Below are 23,987 nucleotides of genomic sequence, written 5' to 3'. Positions count from 1 at the left end.
GAAAGGAGGTGATAAAATGCTTACTCGATGCTGGCTGGCTTATCCAGAAGGATGAAGCAAGCTCAGAGTACCTCAAATACACCTCTCTACTGTAAATCCTCAGACTGAGCAGAGACCAAATGACCTTCTCACTCCTGAGCAAAGTATCTTCAGATTTTAAACCACATATCATAAAATAAAGAGGGAAAGCTGCAGAAGTACACCCAGCCTTTCCTTCGCCATGCAGAACTAGGTTTTTACATGTCCCTCTTTCATATTGCCTAGTAATCCAAACAGTTTTAAGAGGAGAAAAGCTAGTGTAGTGAGTTTCTGTGGCTAGGTTTTGGTAGCAGGGGGGGGCTAGACAGAACTGGTTCCATCTCTTCAACTTCCCATGCAGTGAATGCACGGGCATGCTCTAAAATACATGCGGTGCCACACTGGCTTAGGGGACTCTTCTCAAGAAGAAAACAGCTGTGCCACTGTGATATTCAGCTCTGCACTGGACAGCAAGAAGCAGACCCGTTATTGTCAGCTGGGCTTGGAGTCAGCTCAAATCTAGTCAACAGCACACCAAGACTCAGATCATACTTTATTACAGTGTCTGCCACGGTAACACTTGTTACCGCACAAATGAAAACTGTTCTGAAATTAAATAAACCCCACAAAGTCTAAGCCTTTTCACAATTCAATTTCACTTTCTTCCGAGCATTCCACACAGCTTAAACCTCTGACAGAAGGAAATGTAAATTAACACTACCTAACCATGCAAATATGAGTGGACATTTAATTTTCACATTAGGCACTAGTTAACCAGCAGGCATGCAACCTGAGAAGAATTAAAATTACCAAAAGCTGGAAAAATAATCAGTCATTCAAAATGTACTTGAGATATTTAACACACCCCACATCGAAGGCTAGGACCATTCAGCCTAGGAGGTGGCACTTGGTAATTTTGTCATTGTTGCTGAGCCTAAGAATATCATAAGATGCAAGAAAAGGTACTGAGGTACATTCATTCTTTTCATAAATGTGTGTATGACACCAGGTCGAGTTGTTGGGGTTTTTTCCCTAAAAAAACACATGTACATTCATGTTACGAGAATAACAGATGCTAATTGAAGAACAGGAACTAAATTTCAGCTAGGTCCTAAGTTAGCACACTCTGACATATAGGTCCAGTATTTCCAATTTGTATCCAAACATGAAGTCTCACTGACACATGAGTGAGTTTCCTTGTTTGCCCAGGGATCAAATAAATAGTACTTTGAAGATGGATGTTGACAGATCACTTTTTGGCTATCTCCGTGCAAAATCAATACATTGGGAGTTTGTTCTGCATTTGAGGGCAGATTTTTGCAGAGTAGCTCAGCATCTCAGATAAAATGAAGTAGCCACCAAAGCTTATTGTATTTTTTTAAGTACAGGAAAGAGAAAAGTGTCTGGAGGCATGCTATACTATTTTTCAGACCAGAAAAAGAATACAAGGAGCATTCCATAACATTATTTTAGAAACAAAATTTAAGATCTTAATCAGCTTGAGCCCAGAATGAACTTTCAGAGCAATGTGAAATTTGTAGCATCAGTTTGGTATGTTAAAATAATGCTTTTATCAGGAATGTTGAAAAAGTATTAAGCTTCAGAGTGCTATCTGAATGCCACAGCTATAATTAATACAGTATGACCTTGTATAAACTTTATAAATTTGTTCATGAATATGCAAAGTAGGAGTAACTACACTGTGAAGAAAAAGTGGGGTGTTTAAGTGTCTGACACAGCTACACATTTAATTCTGTTGGTACTTTTCCCTTGAGTATTTTCTGAATAAAAATATTACAGCAGTAATCAGAGGACATGATCTATTCATACTAAAATATCTTTCTCCCCCTGTGTCTTAACACTAGACTTTTATTTCAGCTATATTTCTGAACAACTGTAGCATTCCAGAAGGAACAATCTCTTTAATATCTTGCAGAAATTAGCCTTTGAAACTTCAGGCTTAACTGGGATGTAATCTTTGTGGCCACTCAGACTGGTTTGTGACTTTTTTTCAGGACTGGACTTTTCAGCTTCTTGAAAAGGTGAAATACACATTCCATAGCAGACTGACTTTTCATTCCCTGTGACTTTTACCATTTTGGTTTGTGGCTGGAAGACTAGGAATATGGCTGTGAATATTTACATGAGCTAGTGGAAATCTCTGGCCTTTTTAGAAATACATCTTGCATAGTTCATGCCCGTGAAAGCAGCCTGTCTGAAAGTTTTTGAATTGGGGGGCCTGCAATACGACATTCAAACTCATTATCAACATCATCAAAACTACAAATGATTTTCAGACCTGGTAAGTCAGATGGTCTAGAAATACTCAAGAGCTTCTAAAAACTAGGATCTTGTATTGACATCTACTCATTCAGAGGACTGGAGCATTTCTCCCATGTGAACAGGCTGCGAGAGCTGTGTCTGTTCAGCCTGGAGAAGAAAAGGCTACAGGGAGGCCTCATTGCAGCCTTTTAGCAATTAAAGAGGGGTTTATAAAAATATGGAGATTGATTTTTACATGGGCTGATAGCAATAGGACAAGGGGGAAAACAAGAAAGGGCAGATTTAGACTAGATGTTAGGAGGAAATTCTTTATTGTGAGCATGGTGAGGCACTGGAACAGGTTGCCTAGGGAAGCAGTGGATGCCCCATCCCTGGAAGCGTTCAAGACCAGGTTGGGTGGGGCTTTGAGCAACTTGGTCAAAGGTCAAAGGAAAGTGTCCCTGCAGGAGTGTTGGAACTAGATAATCTTTAGGGTGCCTTACAACCCAAAACATTCTGTGAATCTTTGATTCACTGCTTAAAATGCCTGCCATTAGGCAAATGCAACTTAGAGTTTACTCCTTTCTATATTGTTTTAAAAGACAAGAAACATCCGTTCAGCTCATTTTGCCTCCTGTGAAGTGTGTTCCTATAAAATACTATGGGAGGCACTATCAACCTTACTAGAAAGTTTTTTTTTAAATTCATCATCTACAAGTAACAGAGAACTTCTGCGCAAATACATTTAAAAGTAAGCAACATGCCATTCAGCTTTAACTTGGAAAGACAAGATGTAGAAATTGTGATCAAGATACCTTCATTTACATTAAATTGTAAATTACCTGGTAGTTATTTCTACAGTACATGTCGGGGACCCTTCTTGGTTTCTTCAAAATAATGGAAAGTTGACACTAGCCCCTCTGTGTTCTCCACAGCTTGTAATTGCTGGGACCCAGGTGCAAAAATGATACAATTTTAGTAAGAATTTAAGTTTTAGTGAAAAGGGATTGAATGTCACAAAAATCAAGACACTAAAGCTAAGCCTTTCTTTGGTTTCTTGACAAGGCCTTCCTCTGCACTGACTTTCAACTCCAGGTCCCATAGAAATTCCCAAGATGAGGAGAGCCCTCAGGAGCATGTGTGCTTTTCCACAATGGACATACCAGTATCGCCAGTATAACCCTGAAGCTTAGGAACTCTCTAACTTGATTCAACATTGTAGTTATGGCCAAATGGTGTTTAATTTATTAATGGTGTGCCACTTGGTAGATTATGCAAAATACAATGTGTTTCACCACATTACCTTCACATAAAGAAGCTAGATACTTGCCATCAAATCTTCTGATCTGATTGTTCTTGGATGTTAATTACAGCAGCTTTGTAATTTTAATAGCTCAAAATGTATTAAAAAGACAAGAACAGTGGTCATTACTCCTTTCTGTAGGATAAGAATGGATTTCAAGAGGTTAAGAGGAGGAAAAATTTCAAGTTTGGATTTGGAAGTAGATAAACCTGTCCCAGTATCTCTCTAGGTAGTTTTCTCTCTCCCATGTCTCTAGTTTACTGGAACTGCCTTTAGCAAATGTCCCTCCCTTGAGTAGGTTGCCAGTGGAAATACACAATTAATTTCAGTTTTGTCCTAACTTTGGATTCTGACAGAAAGCATGGGCTTTGAACAAAATGGCAAGGTCAGCCTGAGAAGAGGTCCTGGGCTCTAGAAAAGCACAGGAAGTACTAAGATGGGTTGGTAAGTCCATCATTTCTATATCCACCACAGAATCCACAGGGATGGACAAAATGTGACTGTTTTGTTAATAGGAGGAGAATCATAAAATCAGCACCAAAGCTCCTGGACCTACTGAACAAAACCAGCTCCATTTATACTCAACAGAAAATATTCAGAGCTTGCAACAGTCAGTAAAGACAGAAAGGTTTTGCAGCTCCCATAATCAGCCCTTCTATATCTGAATGCATATACACATAAACATGCATATACATGTGCACATACATACATGTATCATTTTACTCTTTTCAGAAACATGTTTCACATATACATACGTGTCTTCATGTATGTTTCTTTAGAAACTAAACAGATGATAAATAATACAGTCTGTGCTATTTATTTTAAGCTGCTCCCACGTCTCATTTTGTCAGTATGCAGCAGAATGTGCTATTCACAACAGATTACAGAAGGTCCTAAGAATAGGAATCGATAGACTTTGGATGCTTAGAAGAGAACTGGAGGAGAAATAGGATGGTGAGAAAAATGCATTAGCTGTAAATGTTTGTGAAATAGATCATTCACAAACAAAACAGTTAAAAACATTTGATATTAAGGCTTCACAGCTAACATAGTTTTTTGCATCTAAACCCAGATTAGAATTTTAAACCAGTAAAGTCTTAATATTCTTTAAAGTCCTCAGATAATATTCTGTTAACTCAAATTGATCTTAAATTCAGAGAAAAACAAGGTTCCACCAGATTGTACATCACGACAAAAACTCTTGAAAATATTTTTGCTTGGGACTTTTTTCAGTTAAGTCTCTGGACAGGGATCTATAGCTTTATGACAACTGAGCTTGAAGTTTCAGGTTAAGACAACATTATGCAATGTGTCCCCTGTCAATTTTTAAATTTCTGATTAGAGATTGTAACCCCCCCATAAACAACTGAGATTCAAAATTTAGTTTTCACCTGACTATCCTTAATAAGTTTAAGTAAATCAGAAACTATGAACCAAAGATATGGTATTTCCTGAGCACAAATAACGCAGCCACAGCTGAAATTCAAAAGGAAAAAAAAGAAGTCAAACTTTACCAGAGCTTAATGAGGTAAGGTACTAGCATCACAGTGGGGAGGCAACTAAATTGGGTGCTTACTCCAAGCACACATCACACTGAGGTCTGGCAATTTATGAAAGACGAATATTTAAATTTATAAATGATAGGTATAATGCTGTATTTAGATCTCTGAATTATCTAAACAATTTCAAAGCATTCAAGCTATGTAAAATTAATTCATACAATATTGTATTAAAACTGTTTTCCTTTTTCAAATCAGAAAAGTATGCAAAGTGCAGTTTTTAAATAACATCTTAAGGGAACAGATAAAATAAAAGGAATAGAGAGTCTGTTGTTGCTCCTGTTTTTTGTATGATCTCATAATGATTTCATTTGGATTACTGGGTGACTGCAGTTATAGATTAGTTATAGTCTATAACTGGTTAGGAAAGATAATGAATAAGCAGACAGGAATACTAAGAATTGTAGTTAATAACCAACTTTTTAATTAAAAAAGCATAAGAAATTCTCATCAAGAAATGGAGAAAGGTGAAGATCAGCAGAAGGAATAATAGTGTGCAGTGAAAAAACCACAAAACAAAGATTTCTATTCCTGTATAACGATCATTGCAAACTACTTATTAGCATTGTATATGGGACAGATTATATTACAGCACCTCTCAGATACTATTTAAACTTTTCAGCAGTGAATACACAGACAATCAAAGTCACAGAAGACTGATTAAAATCCAAACCCAAATCTCCTGGCATATTTACTGGCATTAAACCTATGTAGTACAACCTGATGTCTCTAAAGTCTGTTAACATTACATATTCAGAAGCATTTGTCAAGCATGCTGAATACCACTACTCTTCCTCTGATACTGTCACTGATAAACCTGATGCAACTGAATTTTAACTGTGTCCCCTCAAAAATGAGCTCTAGCAAAAGCAGAAAAAGAAAACAACAGAGGACAAAAAAACCAGAGTCTTAGAAAAAATTCTTCTGTGGAAGATGACAATGAATTTCCCATTTACCAGATAAACACAGCACTATCTGAGCCAGCAACCACATTACATCTTCTTGATTTACTTCCCTTGTCAAGTAAGATCTTTAAATGGAAATGTGAAACTTGTAACTAGTCCCAAGTGGAAACTGTGAGAGCTGTTCAATTTATTGAGGGTGGTGGCTATTTAAGGAATGCTAGTTAAAGTATGCTAAAGTACTACCAGAACAGAACATGCAAGACTCCAATCATCTCCACAGAACTTTATGATACTTTTTTCTGTCATTCACTGTTTCCACCAGCTTACAGTCCCATTACATTACATGAATTCAACATAAGAATCCAGTTACTATCTCAGAGGTCAGTTTCCACTTTTCTTTCCTGTAAAAACTCAAACTTGACATTTTGCTTATCTTCAACAGTGACTGGGGAAAGGTAAACAAGAAAGTTCCCGCTGGTGTGAAGCAGCAGTAAGTTTCAACCCTCTCCAAATGTTCTGGCTCTGCCAAAGAGCATCCATACAGACTCAGTGGGATGAAACTAACTTAAGAAGATGGATGGAGGCCAAATAAATATCTGAAGCCATTAGGAGGACATAAACGTGCCTTTGGGAAATAGGGAGGGTTTGACATTAGAAAGATATTAAAAAGCCATACTATGATTGAAGGGCCTGGTTTTAGAAGGAAGACCAACCCGCTCAGGACAGCATTTGAGCTGCTGCTACAGCTACCTGGGAAAGACTCAAGAGTTATAATATGCACAGTCTTTTGCAGGCAGATATGAGCTTATTTCGCAGGAGCTGACCAGAAGCCATTCTGCTATGACAGCATACCATCAAGCACTTGGTAGTAAGCCTTGCTGCAAAGCAGTGTGTATTAGATTAGGCAACGTACCCTTCTGATGTGGCCCCAAGTCCTCAGGCTGACCCAGAATGCAGGCTACAGTAAGCTCACATCAGTTTGCAAATGGGCGTGCACATACACTCACAAGAAAAAAAAAAAAAGAAAGAAGAAAGATTTCAAGACCAGTGTGCAAATGAATCCATCAACTATGAGGTAAGAAGAACTGAGATTTGTAAGATCAGGGATGAGCATCAGTCCCTGAGAAGCACTTGGGAAAAATAACAGGAAGATGGAGCTTACGGTGTGGGGAGATCAACACCAGACATGCTCGGTCAGAGAAGGGGTACTGTGAAGCCCCAAATTTATAACAGATGCTTCTTTTCAGAGGCAGTTTTTTAACTGAGATACACTGGAAATGTGAGACGTATAATGTGGTACAGGTCTTTGTGTAATAACTTCTGTCACAGTGATTTGAACAACTTTTTTTTCTAGTGACTTGAATGCAATACTCATTTCAAAGTCAACACACCTCAGATACTAATACCTGGCTTCAGTCATATACCTCAAGATAGCTGGTACTCACATAATCACATTTGCATTGTCCAATACAAGTATATTTGCAGTATATAAGTTATTACCTTCTATCTTTCATTCTCTTCTGATTACATATAAATAATATTTAATACTTTTTCCCTTAAACTTTTCAAATACTACTTTGGAAACGGAGAAATTTTGTTTGATGAAAGGCCACAAAGACAAAAAGGTGCTTGCTACAGATATGTAAAAAATACTGCTATTTCACTTTGCCTCCTATCAATTTATTTTTTTTTTATTTAACTCTTCAATGGATGATGTATGCTTTGGCTGCAGCTTACAACAGATTGTATTACTGATACAGACTATTCACTGTGTTATTTCCTGTGATGCATGTAAAAATATTAACTAATCAATTTATGTGTCTCTGAGATGGATTACAGATTATTTTCTCCAATATACCTGGAGAAAAAAAATCAATGCTTGAAAGAACTTGCTTAATATCCTAAAATATTTCTAGAAAATGATATGCATTGGAATTCAGAAAGTGCTATGACTCAATCTTTTAGTAAGATTTTGTCAGAACTGAAACTCTTCTTACTCATCATATTTTTATTCTCACATCTACAGGACTTTTAGGAATGGACAGATCAAATTGCACATATTTATACAGGTGCATGTTGGCATTGCATATACAAGTTTGGCATACAATTATAAACATAAATAATTATCATACTTGTTAAGGATCTATTTAAGTCTTCTAGTTGTACAATGTTAAATTGGTTGGTCTCGTATTGAAATTAATTTCTCATCTTCACAGAGTAGAAAAAAATCTACTTTGTATATTTATCATAACTCCAGCAATGGCATCTGGAACTTTATGACCTTACTTTTGGTAGCATCTTCATTACTTTTTGTGCTGATTAAATTGGGCATAATAGCGAGAACATATTGACTTCACTTAAGCAATTGGGGAAACAGGGCAAATCTACAAGGAAGAAAACATATGTAATATACAAGCTTGGATGAAAGCAGCTACGAAAAGAAAAACAGAAAACCCCCAGCAGCCTTTCTAGAGATTGTTTTTGAATGTCCTGCATCTTCTTTTTTAATTTATTTCTGACTTTAAGTTTACATCACTGAAAGTCATCAACTTTGCCGACATACACACCAATCATTGACTTTACAGATGCCTAAGAATAAGAAATATCAATTCAAACCAAAGCAAGGTAAAGCAGATGTTTTGCAGTACTCACCTTAGGCACCCTGTGGCATTGCGCAGCACCTGGGATGAATGGAGTTGTATTTTATGATCATCCTGGAGCGGAGAGTTTTCCCATCCAGAGTGAGGGATGATCACTGCATTGGTCAACACTGCGAGGGCATCCTGGATGATTGGCATTTTCAGTGCATCACAGGAGGATAGATTCCAGAGAACTCCTACAAAGAAATAAAAGTACTAATAATTAGCATTTAAAAAAAATTTTAAATAGTTTTTGTTTTAAAAACCCAAACCAAAACAATATATTTCACAGCATTGGTGTGCTTAATTAAGCTGTTTCTGTCAAGAATAAACCAGACTACATGTAAATAGGGCTGACTGATACCTGCACATTTTTGCAGTGGGAATACAGCTTTGAATACACAACATGTAGTCACAGCAACCCTGGAAATTTCTCAGAGCTAAGCCTAAAAACTGAGCAGCTGGTTATGATCTAGGCCTACACAGGTTGTAAAGCACACATGAAATGAAGGAGTATTACAAGGAACTTTTTAGGGCTTCTTCAGATATCTTCTTTGTAAGTAAAATTAATAAAAACAAATAGCAGAAAACAGGTTCTGATTTAAACTAAAACTTTCACTGTTCATAGATACACATTGAGAGAACAAAATCACCCTGTGATCTTCAATGTAATGCAAGTAACTGTCTAGGCTAGTTGGTACTATAAGCAAAAAGACTTTCCTCACAACCTGATACAGCAGTGTGGTAATATCCAAACCTTCAACAAGTAATTTTTCATTTTGTAAATATTTTACTATACAAATGTACAGACAATTATTGTTTTTATACAGAAACAAGCTTAATGGTGCAATGCACAAGGAGATTTACTGAAGTTCAAAAAAAAAATCAAACCCCCTTCTCCTTCAATTCATAATGTGCCAAAGAAAAGGAAGAGAAATCAAGAGCCAAAGCTTTCTGAGCACGGCTGCAAAGATCAAGGTCACTGCTGATGTGTGACACAGAAAGCAGGCAAGAAATTGTTGGGAGCAAAAGACATCCTGCTTTCCATTCCCTTGTATATATTTGTGTACTTGGTGGGAAAGCACATTTGATTTTTGTGCTGTGTCAAGAGCCTGCTGCTGCTGGGCAGCTACTAGTTCTTGGGGAAGCTGGAGGGCAATATGTGGTTACGAAGAATGAGTGGTCTTTATTTTAAGGCAGCATCCTCCCAGGAGCAGCTGGAAGAGCAAGCCTGACTCTTCATCACCTTCCCCTTGCCAACCTCCCCCTCTTCTCTAGAATCCAAACCTACTCCTCCCTAGTCTCCTTCCAAAAGGACAGTAGCTTGGCCCCATACCTGGCCTCAGTGGCAAAAATGAGTTTTGACTTTATGTCCATCAAGTCTTCAACCAAAAGAGAAAAATTATTATCATCATCATTGTATATAGGTGGTTACAAGTATGAAGGCTACAAAAATGTCTAAGTCAGTGGTAGGGAGTAGAAAATGCTGAAGGAAGACCTTAAGAAGACATTTATAAATATAGGCAGCAAGAACACCTCTTGCTCAAGGCTTTCTTTAGCATTCTGTGGTTTGACAGAGCAGTGTAATTAACAGGAATCAACCTACATTTTTGGGTTTCCCTTTAAAAATTAACTGCAGTTATACAATTTTATGTTTAAATTTTTTTATATGGAACTGTCTGCAAAGATGATTACACACTTTAATGGAAAAATTTTGATCAGCATACTAATAAAAAAACACATTAAAATAATCTGCATGAGGCAGAGAGACTTTACCTACAGACCAAAAAAAAAAAGCAGAAATAAGAATACTGTTCTTAATTTCATTTAAGAAATGCTATTTTTTAAAGAAAAGATCTGTCGTTTAAATTTTGTTCTGAATGTCTTTATGAAAAGGAATTCCATATTTAAAGGACCTTCATAAACATATTTATACTCACTTTTCATGACCTGTTCTTGGCAAGCTTTATTGGCACATCTACTATTCTTGAAATACGTAGCTTTTTGCTGGTTTTAATTAGTAAAAACAACAATGTGGTTGCCTTTTTTTTTTTTACATTTATCTAGACAGATGTAAATTATATGCATGGTATAAAAGCAGAGAATCAGAATGCAAATCTTTCCCCTTTTTTGGGTTTAACTTAGTTCTTATGTAAAACAATATGTGAAGAAGTCCTATTTTGAAAGTGAAGCAGCAGAGGGCTTTGATGGTAAAAAATCAGTATTTTGGGTTTCAAGAACTAGTCATGAACTCAAAAAGCAAAAAAGAATATAAAAGAAGCAAACACAAGAGACTTATTTAGTAAAATGCTTAAAATGTATATGTCTACGCTATTTTCTATTCACTTCAGGTTCTTGCTAATTAAAAGCAAACTCACATAAACATCATAGTAAGTTGATATTGAGGAATAGTTGAGATGCCTAGAAATATTCTCTAAGCCCTCTTTCTCTCTGGTTTCACAAACCGGAAATTAAACCTTCAGAGTAAGAGCTGATAGGATCACCAGGCTAAAATAGCTATTCTACTTTCCCCTAAAATGATTTGAAATCAAGGCAGAATCAAGCAAAATGGCACTGCCCAGTAAGCCTGGTGCCATCTTCAAAGTTTTTCCTCTTCACAGTTTTAAGGTGTGAGATAATCTTCTTCCTCCCTAGAACAATGAATTTTATATAATTTTAAGACTGAATACTACCAACCACATGAATGAAAAAACCCACCAGTTTTCTTCTGACAAGTTAAAATTTATTCTCAGAAGCAGTAAGTCTGTTACTTGCTGAGGCTGGCGTTCTACATGCCTCATTGTAACCTTCTTTAATTAAGGATTTGCAGTTATGAAAGGGCACTGGCAATTCACTTCCCATTGTTTTGGCTGAGGATGACCTGGAGCTAGATTTATGTGGGGTCTGAGAAGATGATCCATTGCCTTGACATTGCAAGAGAGAGTGACAATAAAATAAATCTTTTACCTAAGGCACTTCACATTATGGAACTACCTGTTCACCACATGACTATGAATATATTTTTCAAGCATGCAGGTGACATACCCTTTAAGACTACAGTAAGAAGCTGGTTACTGAGACATTTGACACCTTACTCTGAAAGCCCTGATTGAAATGGGTTTCTGAGCACAACAAGTCTGCAACAGCCTCTGAGGTGCCTTGACTCCCTCCTAAAGAATCTGCATGTCATCAGGAAGGGAAGGGACTGGACTCACCAGTGACTCTTGACAAAGGGTGAGACTCACCCTGCTGTATATGAGAAGAGAGCTGTTAATCCAACAACTCACTAGTCCAACTCAACAGTTTAGCATTTGCAGACTGACTCTTGTAAGACATATGAAAGAAAGAACAAACCAGTGTGGAACATCTCTTACTTAATCACTTGCATTCATAGTATCTTTTCTCCTTCTTGCTTTTAAAGCTGTGAGGCATTTAGAGTAGGCATTTTGTGTCCCCTTTGCAGATCCCTTTATGTTGTACTGGATGCCTTGCAGAAAGAGAAAACCAGCTACACCAGACTGAACATACCTCTAGTCACAGATTGAAGTTTTTCACCCTTACATATAACAACTTGAAATACAATGAAAAAGTATCTTGCAATCTCATTTTAAGCTTAAAACTTAGGAGAAACTGGTATTCAGAAGGTATTCAGTTGGTTCCAGTTGGAAGACAGATTTTGTATCCGAGTATCAACTACCAGTCTGGCAGATACCAGATGAAGGACTTTTAGAGGAGTTTACAGGAATGCTTGCTATAGAGATCTTATTGCAACAAGTTACATCTTCTGAAGTAGCTTATCAGAGGACATGTATCTGCTATGGTCAAGAGGTTATTTATCATATTAAATGTAAATCATCTTTTCTAAGAAGGCCTTTCACAGATAACAACAACCAAATTTAAAAAATGCTTATAAATTTTGAAGAAAGGTTATAATTGACTTTTTAAAAAAGACATAACTCCACAGATGTAGTTCATTAAAAAAACTACACATAGATTCTAAAATCTATTAAGGCAATTTAGGTTTGTTGCCACTGTTAGAGGGAACTGAGAGAACAGAGAACCAGGAAAGTTTTTATTTAACTTTCTCTTAGACAAAGTCCAGAAGACTGAAAACAAGACCAACCCTTTTAAAAGCACAGTCCAGGCTGATGAGATGTTACTACTGTTTAGCAGACAAAGCCATACTTTCAGCTTAGAAACAGCATTTCTTCTTACATAAATTAATTTAAGCTATTACAATAGATACCACATCACTTACCCTAAAGGATCAATGGATTAATGGAGCAGTCTTAGCCAAAACACCATAATCTCTGAATCATGCTGTAGCTCAAACTCATCCTGATTAAACACTTCAATGCATTTTTCCAGTGTTTTAATCAAACTGGTACTCACATATGTATACCTATAGTCAGATATAACTGAAGACCCGATAAACTACATGCCACCCTTATTCCATTCAAAGTTAAGAAAACAGAGATCATACACTTCTATGTATGATATGTATGTAAAAGAATATTATCCTACTAAGGGAGCACGTGCAAAATCAGGGAAGTCTAACCAATTATTTAGTGCATGATTTAATGCTAACTCAAATTATGACTTTTATATATATAAACAAACCTCTTAGAACAACTTAGACTACAAATATAAATGGAAGCCAAGAAACTGGACAAGTCATCTTTTCCAAAAAGCATTACCCCTGCTACACTGCCACTACACATATATTATATTGTGTTGCAAAATATGTACTTGCCCAAATAAATGATATGATAAAGAAATTGTAAGTAAATGAATATTATTAGGAGAAATAAGACTTTGATTCTTCTCAATAAGGGATGTTTAAGTCAACCTTAAATTTATATTATGGTTTTGCTTATTAAATATTCTTTGTAAAAATAAAAATCCAAAAGTCTTCCAACACATCCAAGTTTTTCTTTTCCATCATAATTCAATAGTTTGGTCATGGACTGATGCAGAAAACCATTTGAAACTGCTGGGAGGTTGCATCACAGGAAGAGTGAACAGAGCATTGGCAGGCTTTTTTGTTTATACGCTGAAGGCAAAGGGATACTACAGGGAGTCTCCCTCATGAACATGCCAATTAAGATTGAAATCTGAGTGCTAAATACTCTGCACAGAAGCCAAGCACAAGGGATCTTTTGCTGGAGTCCTTAGGAAAAGCATTTTCTACCCCAAGCTCTCATTTGCTGGCAGCTTTGGCACTTGGAGCCCCCACTGTAACTGCAGGGCTGCTCTGCAGAGCTGGATCCACTCCCTGGCAGCAGATGTGGGCTCCTGATATATTACAGCGGTTCTGCTATAGAGATGTTGGATATCAACTAAAACATTTCTTAATATAAAGTGCAATAAGACTTCACAACCAGATCAGCCGTCAAGGTGAGGAACTGGCTTGGTAACAGATTTTCTGTAGGAAACAAAAAGTGTCTGATTTGAATTCTGGCACCTGACCAACTCACAAGCTCATAAGGCAGCTCCTTAAAAGCACACTGTGAAAATAAGTTTAAAATTGGCATAACAGACAAGGAATTTTCACCAATTTTCTTGAAATATTTTTTTATCTGGTGAGTGAATATCTATACATGCCTTCCCGTAATTCACTTATTTACATGCAGAGGTGGTTTTCTATCTGTATATAAGCTGATGTAGGAAAAGTCCACATTGAGAAAGACCAGCTTTCAGTAAAAGTCATAAGCAGACAAAAGCTTAGAGAACATTAAGGAAAACCGCAGTCAGAAGACTTTTTTTTCCTTTGCAGACATTCATAGCCTTATAAAGCAAAAGCTTCCACAGAGGAGAAGGATTATTGTGATCAGGTCTTTTTTGTTTATTTACAAACATGGCTTGATCTTGACTACATAGAAGTATACACCACATATAGTATAAAGAATATAAACATTTCCTCTGAAAAACTAACTCTTTCTTTCTCAATTACTGCTCTTTTTATTCCAAAATTACATCTCTGATTTTATTAAAACAAAAAGGAGGGACCAATTTTAATATTGCTTAAAACCAAATTATGTCCAAATGCTATTGCATTAACTAAAAGTCTGTATTCCTTGCATGGGACTGAATTTTTGACCTAAGGTTGCTCCTCTCTTTCTGCTGTACACTTCAAATTAACACATAACTGTGAAAAGGAAGAACTGTCAGCCAAGACAGCTAATAGCCAGCTATTAGCTTTCATGGTAAACAGTAGAGGAATTACTACAAGACTTGATTTAAGTTACTGTGGAAAGATCAGTGGTTCCTGCCTAACTTGCATTCTAGCTGATGAAATTAAATAGGTCCTATAAAACACAGAAGCCACACCAAAAGTAATTTATTCTAAGTGAGAGAAACGCAGGAAAATATAAATCAACTGCTTGCAAACAAAATGTTATCCTAATACATGACTAACAGCAACACCATTCCAAATTAAATACTTTATTAGAAAACAAAGAAATCAAACAAGGATGGATATATGAATGGAAAGACTTTTTTTTTCAGTGCTTACACACATATTTTACTGAATGATTTTTTTCTAGCACCCAAAATCAAAATATATGTTTGATAACACATCCTAATACAGAAAATAAAAATTTTATACTTAAAGCTGAACATTAAATTACATCTCTAAATACAAAACTCCTTTTTGATAAGAATCAATTAGAAAGTTGGTCCTATCTATAAAGTTGCATCTATGTGCAAAATGAAAGACTCAGTGTATAGTTGCTAAAAAAAGAAAACAAACAAACAAAAGAAACACTTATTTATTAGCCAAATTGTTACCTAGGAAAAAGACAGCATTGAAAATAGGATTATTTGGGACAGAAAAAGGGAGGTTGGCCTTTGAGCCTAAAAATAATAAATAAATTTTTTAAGAAACAGTGTTCACAGTGAAAAAAGTAATTTGATCATAGAATGAACATGTTTCACCATATCTTCAAACTTTCATTTTGCAAACAAAAAAGTGAAACATTCTGACCTGTTTTGAAACAAAAACTATATTATATACTTTATATATTTAGAATATATAAATTATATTCAAAATATAATTTGAGTATTTTGTGTTGCAAACATATCAAACTACAAAGTGGTTTTAAACTGCAAGCATTTTAATACTCCATCATTCAGGCAAGGGCATCAAAATTTTTCCAAAGGATTATGACTTGTTGAAAAAGTTCAACGTGGCTGGTATGTCAAGCCATATGCTGCAACAAATGTCCTCTATTTATCACTCCAGATAACCTTGTTTGATATTTCCTCTTAAACTTAAGATTTGACCAAAGAAAAAAAAAAAAAAAGGAAAATCATTTATGTAGCATATTAACATGCAAATTATTCTCAGTTTCACTGCCACATGAATCAAGACAACTTGAATGAATTTTCCATGGAAGATGCATCTCAGTGATTGTACAAGGGAAAAACAGTTAATTCCCATTTAGAGAAAAAAAGGAGAGCAAAAAGGGACCACCCTTGTGCTGGGACTGAGGGTGGTAAATGCAGGACAATGAACAGGAACTTGCCTGTGAAACAGGGAGAAGGAAGCAGCTGTGATGGGAAAACTGATGAAACCATCCACAAGCAGATTCATGAGAGAGAGGAGAGGGACTCCCCTGGCAGGGCCTTACCACTTTTCCCAGCCGAGACCTTGGCACCCTAGTGACTTGTTCTGTCTCTCTCCCATTTACCTCTGGGAAACGGGTACTGTGAAACTCAGGAAGGTGTTGTATTGCTGTTTAACAGTATGTTCCCTTTTATCTATAAAAATTCTTTGGATGTAACACCTTAAATGATAAATTGGTGCCCCAGCCTGTTGCTAAGAAAGCAGGGCAGAAGATTTGAGAATGCTTCTATTTTAAAACCTCTCCTTATTTAACTGGGAGCAGCAGGAGGTGAAGTAGTTAACCTGATAATTCAGAAAAAGTTGAGAAAGACCTTCCATGAGACAAAAGATTCTGTCAGTGGGTTTTCTCATTTTCAGAGCCAAAATAGTGACAACATATTGAGAAACGGGGTAGAGATTGTCTTATAATTAGACAGTAAATTGTAATAGATTTGGTGTAAAATGATCCAGTTGAACTGTCAATATTGTTTGCCTAAGTGTTATTTGATAAGACAGCATCATTTCTGAAGCAAAGTTACACAATTTATTAAATTACTTTTAGATTTGTTGTTACATATGAACTATAAATAGGATGTGTTTTGAATTACTCTGGAATTTCTTGAAGATATCATAGCCTATAAGTTGGAAATTAGTTTCCTAACAACATACTCGTGTAAACTGTACAGCCTTTTACCTTCCTGTTTTACAAGGAAAATGATTACAAAGATTGGATGTCTCTGTAAGTGGTTCCCCACTGGGTTCACGTGAAGACTTCAAAAAATATCAATTAATTCCTGCCCTGACTTTGGAAATCACTTCCACATTTCTAGAAACGGTGGCAATATTTTCTGTAGGTGATGTTAAAATCTAAAATTTAAACTGCCACACTATAGAATCATAATGTAAAGTACAACAGCATTCCTCTTCATATGGCTGTGCCTTGTTATAGCACATCCACTGAAAATGAAATGTCAGCTTATTAGTCTGGAGAAGCACAAACAGGTATTTTAAGTTCTTTCTGAAAATTATGAAGATGCAATAGCAATCTTTAGAGACTCTCTGTAAAACCTTAAAGTAACTGATGACTGGAGTGGAGAAACAGAGCAACCATGCAGCCCACTAACCTGTCACTGCCATTGCCAGTAACAGGCCAGAGGGTTTGTACTGCCTTGGTAAAGTTCAGTTGCTTGAAGTTGTGTTGGGGTACTTGGACTTTCAGCTTGATTTAAACTGAGCAGCTGCTTCTGCAGACCAGGGTAACTTCATTTGTTTTGCTTTTACTTAGCTTTGATAATGGTGCAGCATAAGTCTAATTTTATAAAGGCAGAAGTAACAAGTAGTTTTTCTGAGTTCAGCAAATCCTTGGTTTCCTTTTTTCCCCATAACAAGACTTTAAATGTGACAGCAAGTAACCATAAACTAGCCTATGAAAAGTTTCGGCTGTGAGATTAAATGCTTTGTTTTTACAGCAACCTGATACTTGTAGGGGATTTGATGGAGTTTATATGAAATTCTCATTGGTTCACAAAATTCAGGGCAGAGGTTGAAAAATACCTTGCTTAAAAGTATCGCAAGCAAAGGGAGGGAGTCAAACTATTATGAAACCTTGGGAAAATGAGAAGGCTTTTGTGCTTGAAGAAAGAAATACTGGAGAAACTGTAATATGTAATTCCTCATTGAGCCACTGGTTTCAATTCAGAGTAAAAAGACAGGGATTTTAAGCACACAAATAATGTTGTTAACGTTAAAAATAACTTTTATTTAAAACACCTAATTAGAAGTAAATTACGTGAAAAGATTTAATCAAGTTTTAAAATTGACTGTGGTAGGATATTGTACTTGCAATTACATAAATTTAGAGACAGAGTAGGAAATATTTATTAGAGTTAATACCCTTCAAATCTACACTTTGAATGAAAAGCATTTAAAACACACAAGCAAACATTAGTGCCTAAGCAAGCAGATTTGAAATATGTGAATCTCATCCTACATCTGTTATTTAAAAAATAATTAAGCTTTAACTCTGTAAGTCACCTGCCTCTGTGTTTGGAAAGTTCCTCAAAACACTTGTTTATAAGTTATTACAGAATTTGCTTATGTGCAGAGGAGACTCTAAGCAAGATATGAATGAACATATTTTCTTGCCAAAATCAAACCAAACACTTCTGAAAGCAGTGCTAGCAGTTATCTATCTCCATGCTTAACCTTTCTAATTTCCTTGACTTGACAGGACATAGTGATCAGATATTGGAGGCAGAGGAGAATCAAATTCACAGAGCTGCATCTTAAAAGGCAGTTTGTATACTTTCTGCATTTATCCCATCTCCATTTTCTTTAACTACACAGAGTTATGAGCCCCAAATGATATTGGGCAGTCTTACTCTTTTAGGTAAGCATATATTGAACCAAAGTCACATCAACCTTGTAGCAGCAGTCTTACCACGGTCACGCCATCATGACAATTTAAACACATATATGGATTTTCATGTTGTCTCTTTGAAAAGTTTGTGATAGCCAGGATATGTATCTGAACCTAAACCACAGAACTTTATAATCTAATTTTCAGTTAATACTGAAATCCTTTCTTTGGTTCCAAAAGCAACCTCTTTATACGTTTATTTTCCTTCCTATCTTTTTATATTACATATCAAAAGCTGTTAATTAATTAGGCCTTTCACTGGCCAAGTGGCCTTATACTTGCATTGCTCCATTACAAAATCTGAATACAATTAAGGAACGGGATATTTAATAGGATCAATACTGGAACATCTAATATAAACCTGCAAAGAAAAGGTACATCAAGGTAAAGTACTGTAAGAATGCAGCTCATGGAAGAGTTTGATTCTTCTTCACTTAAGTTTGTGGGAAAGTCACCTCTGAGTGGGATAAAACAGCCTTTACTCATTTTCAAATCAAATTTCCAGAGAGCAATAGGGTTACAAATAAGTGCCACCTCTAAATGAATGTTTATATCACAATAAAATTTCGCATCTGTGTTTACACACTCCAGTAACTAAGCTAATGTCAAGGGCACTTTTGCAGAAAATTATTAAATTGATAAACTGCTTCAAGATCCCAAGTACTAAATAGTCAACCCTTTGCTATAATATATGATTTACTGTACAGAAAGTCACAAGTCTAATACCTTATGAAGTCAATTAGAAAATAACATCACAAATAGGAAACAACTGCAGGCCCGTAATTTTGATTTTGGGAACCCCCAACAGGAGAATTGCTCTTGTACTAGGAAGTTAAAAATTCTAAAGAACTGGCCAGAATTACTTAAGAAAATGAAATCAAATTAAATCTTCCACTGAAGGAAACCAAAAGGTCCATTTAAATAGAATACTCCCTTAAACGTGCTTTACATATCACTGCAGGCTCACTAAGTTGCAACTACACAGATTAGCAAAGACACATACTAGGCTCAAAGGGACCCTTCTGGAGTGTCTTGACTAATCTGCCAATACTTTATGCACATACTGATAAGCAGTATGCAATCAAAAACGAGGTTTCACCTGCAGAGGTTAACTCAAACCAGATAGATATAAGGTGGATAACATGTAATTGCTTATGGTAACACTGAGAGACTATCAATAAGGTTATAAATCTCTCATGATAAACATATGGCAACTACTAAAACCGAAACAGAATTGTAAAATGACTACATAATAATGTTGCATAACATGAGGTGACAACAGAGGACCAACGAAGCCAAAACACAGACTGGCCACAGCTGGAATTAAAGACAACACTAATGAATACTGGAACCCAAAATTTGAGAAGTAAATGAAATTTTTTTCCTGTCCAACCTGACTGTGGGTCAAAGCTATCTGGACAACTAGTGCTTCCTTGAGAGAAATATTTTATACAAAATATAATATTTTGCAGGTATGGAATATATGCTTTTTGTTTCAGTGAAGAAAAATGTGAATTAAATACACAGAGTCAATATCTACCTATCTGCATATAGTATATATGCTTAGTGTTAGATAGTTTATGCTTTTTTCCATTTTTTTGTAAATGTGATAATTTTTATAATTTATACATTTTCAGTAGACAATAGTTAAATCTCTGACACTTTACTGTCAACCAAAATAAGCAGGAGGCTGGCTGCTAGCACAGGAAAAAACAATTTCTCCTGACATTATTTATAGCTATAGCTCTTTATCATTATGTGCTTTCTAAAAGTGGATTATCCAATTTTACCTTTCAATCAAAAATGGTACGTACAGTTTGAAAATAGGTGAAACAGTCATAAGGGCCCTCTTTAAATGGAGGTTTTTTTCTATTCAGCTAGCTTATTGTTCATAGGGAGAAATTGTTTTTCTAGTTGTGATGGATTTTGTTTGTCAAGAACGAGAAGCATAGCAGTTTAAATAACTTTATCTGAGACAGATATCCAGTTATTCAATGGAGCTGATGGAACAGGGAGCAAGGACTAGTTAAATCACAGAATCATAGAATGCTCTGGGTTGGAAAGGATCTAGCAACAGCTGCTTGACTTCACCTTCTCCACAAGGCATTCATGGGATTCTTGTGTTATCCTTGCTAACACGTCACATTTCTCATGTAATTTTTTTCCCCCTGACAGCAAAGCAAATAGAAAGAATGCTAAAATAGAATTTTGTGGAAGCGTTCATAATTAACTCGGGAAAGGCGAGAGAATCAGAAATCAGTTACTCATTTTCATTATTGCCAAGTGAAAACATTTCTTTCTACCATCTGCAGGATCTGTGCTAATTTTGTACTGTGTTCTTGTCTATTTATATTTATTAGAAAAGTGTTAACATTTAATTATTTTAAAATAGAAGGCTTTTATTTTTTCCTATTAACAGGAGCTACAGAGAGATGGCTAAGTTAAGTACGGCATGTCCAGCTTACACCTATTTATTTTCATTTACAGATCTACAGGCAACAAGATATTGTAATTCTGGTTCTCCTTGAGTCTCTGGAAATTACCAGAGGCTTTAGCCATGCTGGCATCTCTATTTCTATCAGAGTAGTTCACTTTCACATAAATGTATACATCCATTTGTATACCTCAGTTTATCCACATTCTTCTAGTAAAAACCTGTGACTGTGGAAGTGTTTCTGTAAGAATCTTTCCATATCTTAGGAAGCAGTTCCTGGGCATTAACACCATTTAACTTCATAACAGCCAGGCAGCACAGTTCCCTCATTGCTTCTACGTGGGAGCCTGCACTGAAATCATTTGCTTGACATGAGAGAGCCTTGAAGCTCTAATACTTTGCTATAAGGTTAAATTTGTGCATCCAAAAATTGGAGCATGGTAAGGTTTTCAAGTATTAGCCCAAGACCTCTGCTACTGAAGAGGAGAAAGACAAGATAAAGGACAAAGTGAAAAACTCTGTTTTGGAGAGATTATGCCAGAAAGAAGTATCTGGAAAAGAGGAAAAGCCACAAATGGTGCTGAAGGCAACTCTGACAATCAAGGAGCTACTAGGATAGAAAGCTGGTCTGCAGGTTTAAATATCCTTCCAAAGCCAGTCTTGAGATTGCTGGAAATTTAAGTTATAATCTCCTTAGAGAGAAGCAACAAAAAGGAAGAAAATGAGCATGTTTGAGGAAGAAACTAATATCAGAACTTTCGCTCTGTTGGGTGAGTGCTGTACGGTACTTGGGGCAGGCAATGAATGCTTCACTGCTACCAGACAAATTGAGCTGCTAAAAAAACCTCTCCTGCTCATATTTCTTCCCTTGCAGCTGAGTGCCTATTCAGAGTGATTCACACCTTCATCTTGCCACATTTCTGGACAGGTCATTTACACCTGATAGGCCCAGCTCCCCATCTGTAAAACCAAGATAACGACACTTCCCCACCTAAGAGAAGTGCTCTGAGGACAAATGCTGGAGGAGTATTTAGGGGCAGCAATGTCAGAGTCTGTATGAATTCCTAAGGCAGGAACTTTGTGTCCTCTCTAAAAGTAACAAACAAGTGCAGCTTTTATATAGACAGGATGCACAATGAACATGCGATAGAAAGGCTCAAGGTATTATGTTTACTCCCCAAACAGACATTTGCTATTACTTTCTCTGTACCTCCTTCAGGCTATAGTGACCCTACTGAAATAATCACTTTCCTGCCACCTCAGCTCAGGAAGGCTGATGGAAAGCATGAAGAACTTCTTTTATTTTTTCTTGTGCCTGCCATCAAAGCAAATCTTTTCATTACTGAGGAATCTGCTGCAGGAGCTACCCTTCCTTCCCCAGAAAGGACAGAAGGAAGGAATTGAGCTGGGGTAGCTGTCATACCACAAGATTTTACAAGAAAAAGCAAAGGAGAACTGATTCAGATGTGTGACTTCAGCCTGTTTCCTAAGAGATGCAAGATGAGAGCTGCAACTATGAGCCTTACTTTGAAAGGACACTTTGCAGAACACTACCACAACCAGGTTTGCATTTTGAAAGCAAGGACTAGTTATTTACATTCTGAAAGGCACAAAACAGGGCCAGGGCAAGCAGTGGCCTTCTGGGATGTACTGGCTATTAAAAACAAACAAAAAACCCAATACAAAACCAGGAATAAAATCTTGAAATACCACTGGCTTTGATTCCATTCCTCAGGGTCACCATGTCGCTTTTTTCCCCTTTCATACATGTCCAACACTCCTGATGCTCACCATCCCTGGGAGCTGTACAAAGGCAGGTTACTGCCTACCATTGAAGGTCAGGACCTACTCCTCTTGGCAATAACTTTGAGGGCATTCTAGCCCACACATCCTTTCTTTCTGTGGGAATTTAGGAAAATTTAACAACATGCTGTGCAATGGAATCAACGTAAACCATAGCCCCGTGTATTTTCTTAAACTGACCTAATGACATTATGTGTTCCATTTACAGATGGTATGGGGAGTGTCACTGTGACTGGTCAGGTGTACTGCTGATGTTTATTAGCAGTTTGCCTCTCACTACTCAGAAAAAATAGGAAAAATGTTCGCTGGAGCCAGGACACCAACAACATAACCAAGGGACAAAAAAGTATGTTGAATCTAAAGTAGTGGTTACACTTTATTAGATCTGTCAGTAATTCTGTCACTCTACAGGAGGCATTATCTCAGCTCATGTAACCCCATATCTCTGCCCCATTAATCCTGACTAACAAGTAGGAGGTGATAAGTGTTGCAACTAAGACACAAAATTAAATATAAAAATCTACATTTAATAAACACCATGCAGTTTATTCAGACACCCTCAAGAAAGGAACCTGGAGTCAACCAAAGGATGATAATCCTATCAATTGTATCCTAAATGAGGCCTGAAACAAAAGGTAAGTAATTTCTGCAGAAGCATAGCTAACATGTACTCTGGTGATTCTGTGACAGAAATAAGAAATTTTCTTACATATTTTAGTAGGAAAATCATAATGAAAATACGGCATTGAAAATAGGATGACGAAAATATTTTTATTTGTAGCCTTAAGTTAATCACCACACTGATATTAACAATCAAATAGAATTAAGTCACAAAGTGAAAAATAAAAAAAACCCACCATCTAGTTTCTGTTGTGCATATTAAATAGGATAACTTAGGGGCAAGGGGAAAAAACACCTCCAAACATTTCAGATCAGCCCTGTTTGACAGCATTACCGTATTTCTGAACACCACCTCCACTCCCCTCCCCTTGAATTTCATAAGGGACAAAGTCCAAACAATCTTAAAAAGACAAGATTC

The 23,987-nt window shown here is 36.5% G+C and overlaps 1 protein-coding gene across 6 annotated transcripts in view; it reads right to left on the bottom strand.

Annotated features, from left to right (window-relative positions):
- The window catches only part of CTNND2 (catenin delta 2), a 514,557-nt gene that overhangs the window by 117,209 nt on the left and 373,361 nt on the right, over positions 1-23,987 (bottom strand). For all 6 annotated transcript variants that reach the window (XM_017824127.1, XM_017824125.1, XM_017824130.1 and 3 more), the window contains one exon: positions 8,700-8,883. In XM_017824127.1, coding sequence (XP_017679616.1) covers positions 8,700-8,883 — 184 coding nt within the window. The remainder of the gene's footprint in view (positions 1-8,699; positions 8,884-23,987) is intronic.

The sequence above is a fragment of the Lepidothrix coronata genome, unplaced genomic scaffold (genome assembly GCF_001604755.1).
Source record: "Lepidothrix coronata isolate B3197 unplaced genomic scaffold, Lepidothrix_coronata-1.0 Scaffold109, whole genome shotgun sequence".
Taxonomy (NCBI): Eukaryota; Metazoa; Chordata; class Aves; order Passeriformes; family Pipridae; genus Lepidothrix; species Lepidothrix coronata.
This window is presented reverse-complemented; position numbering and strand designations above follow the sequence as displayed.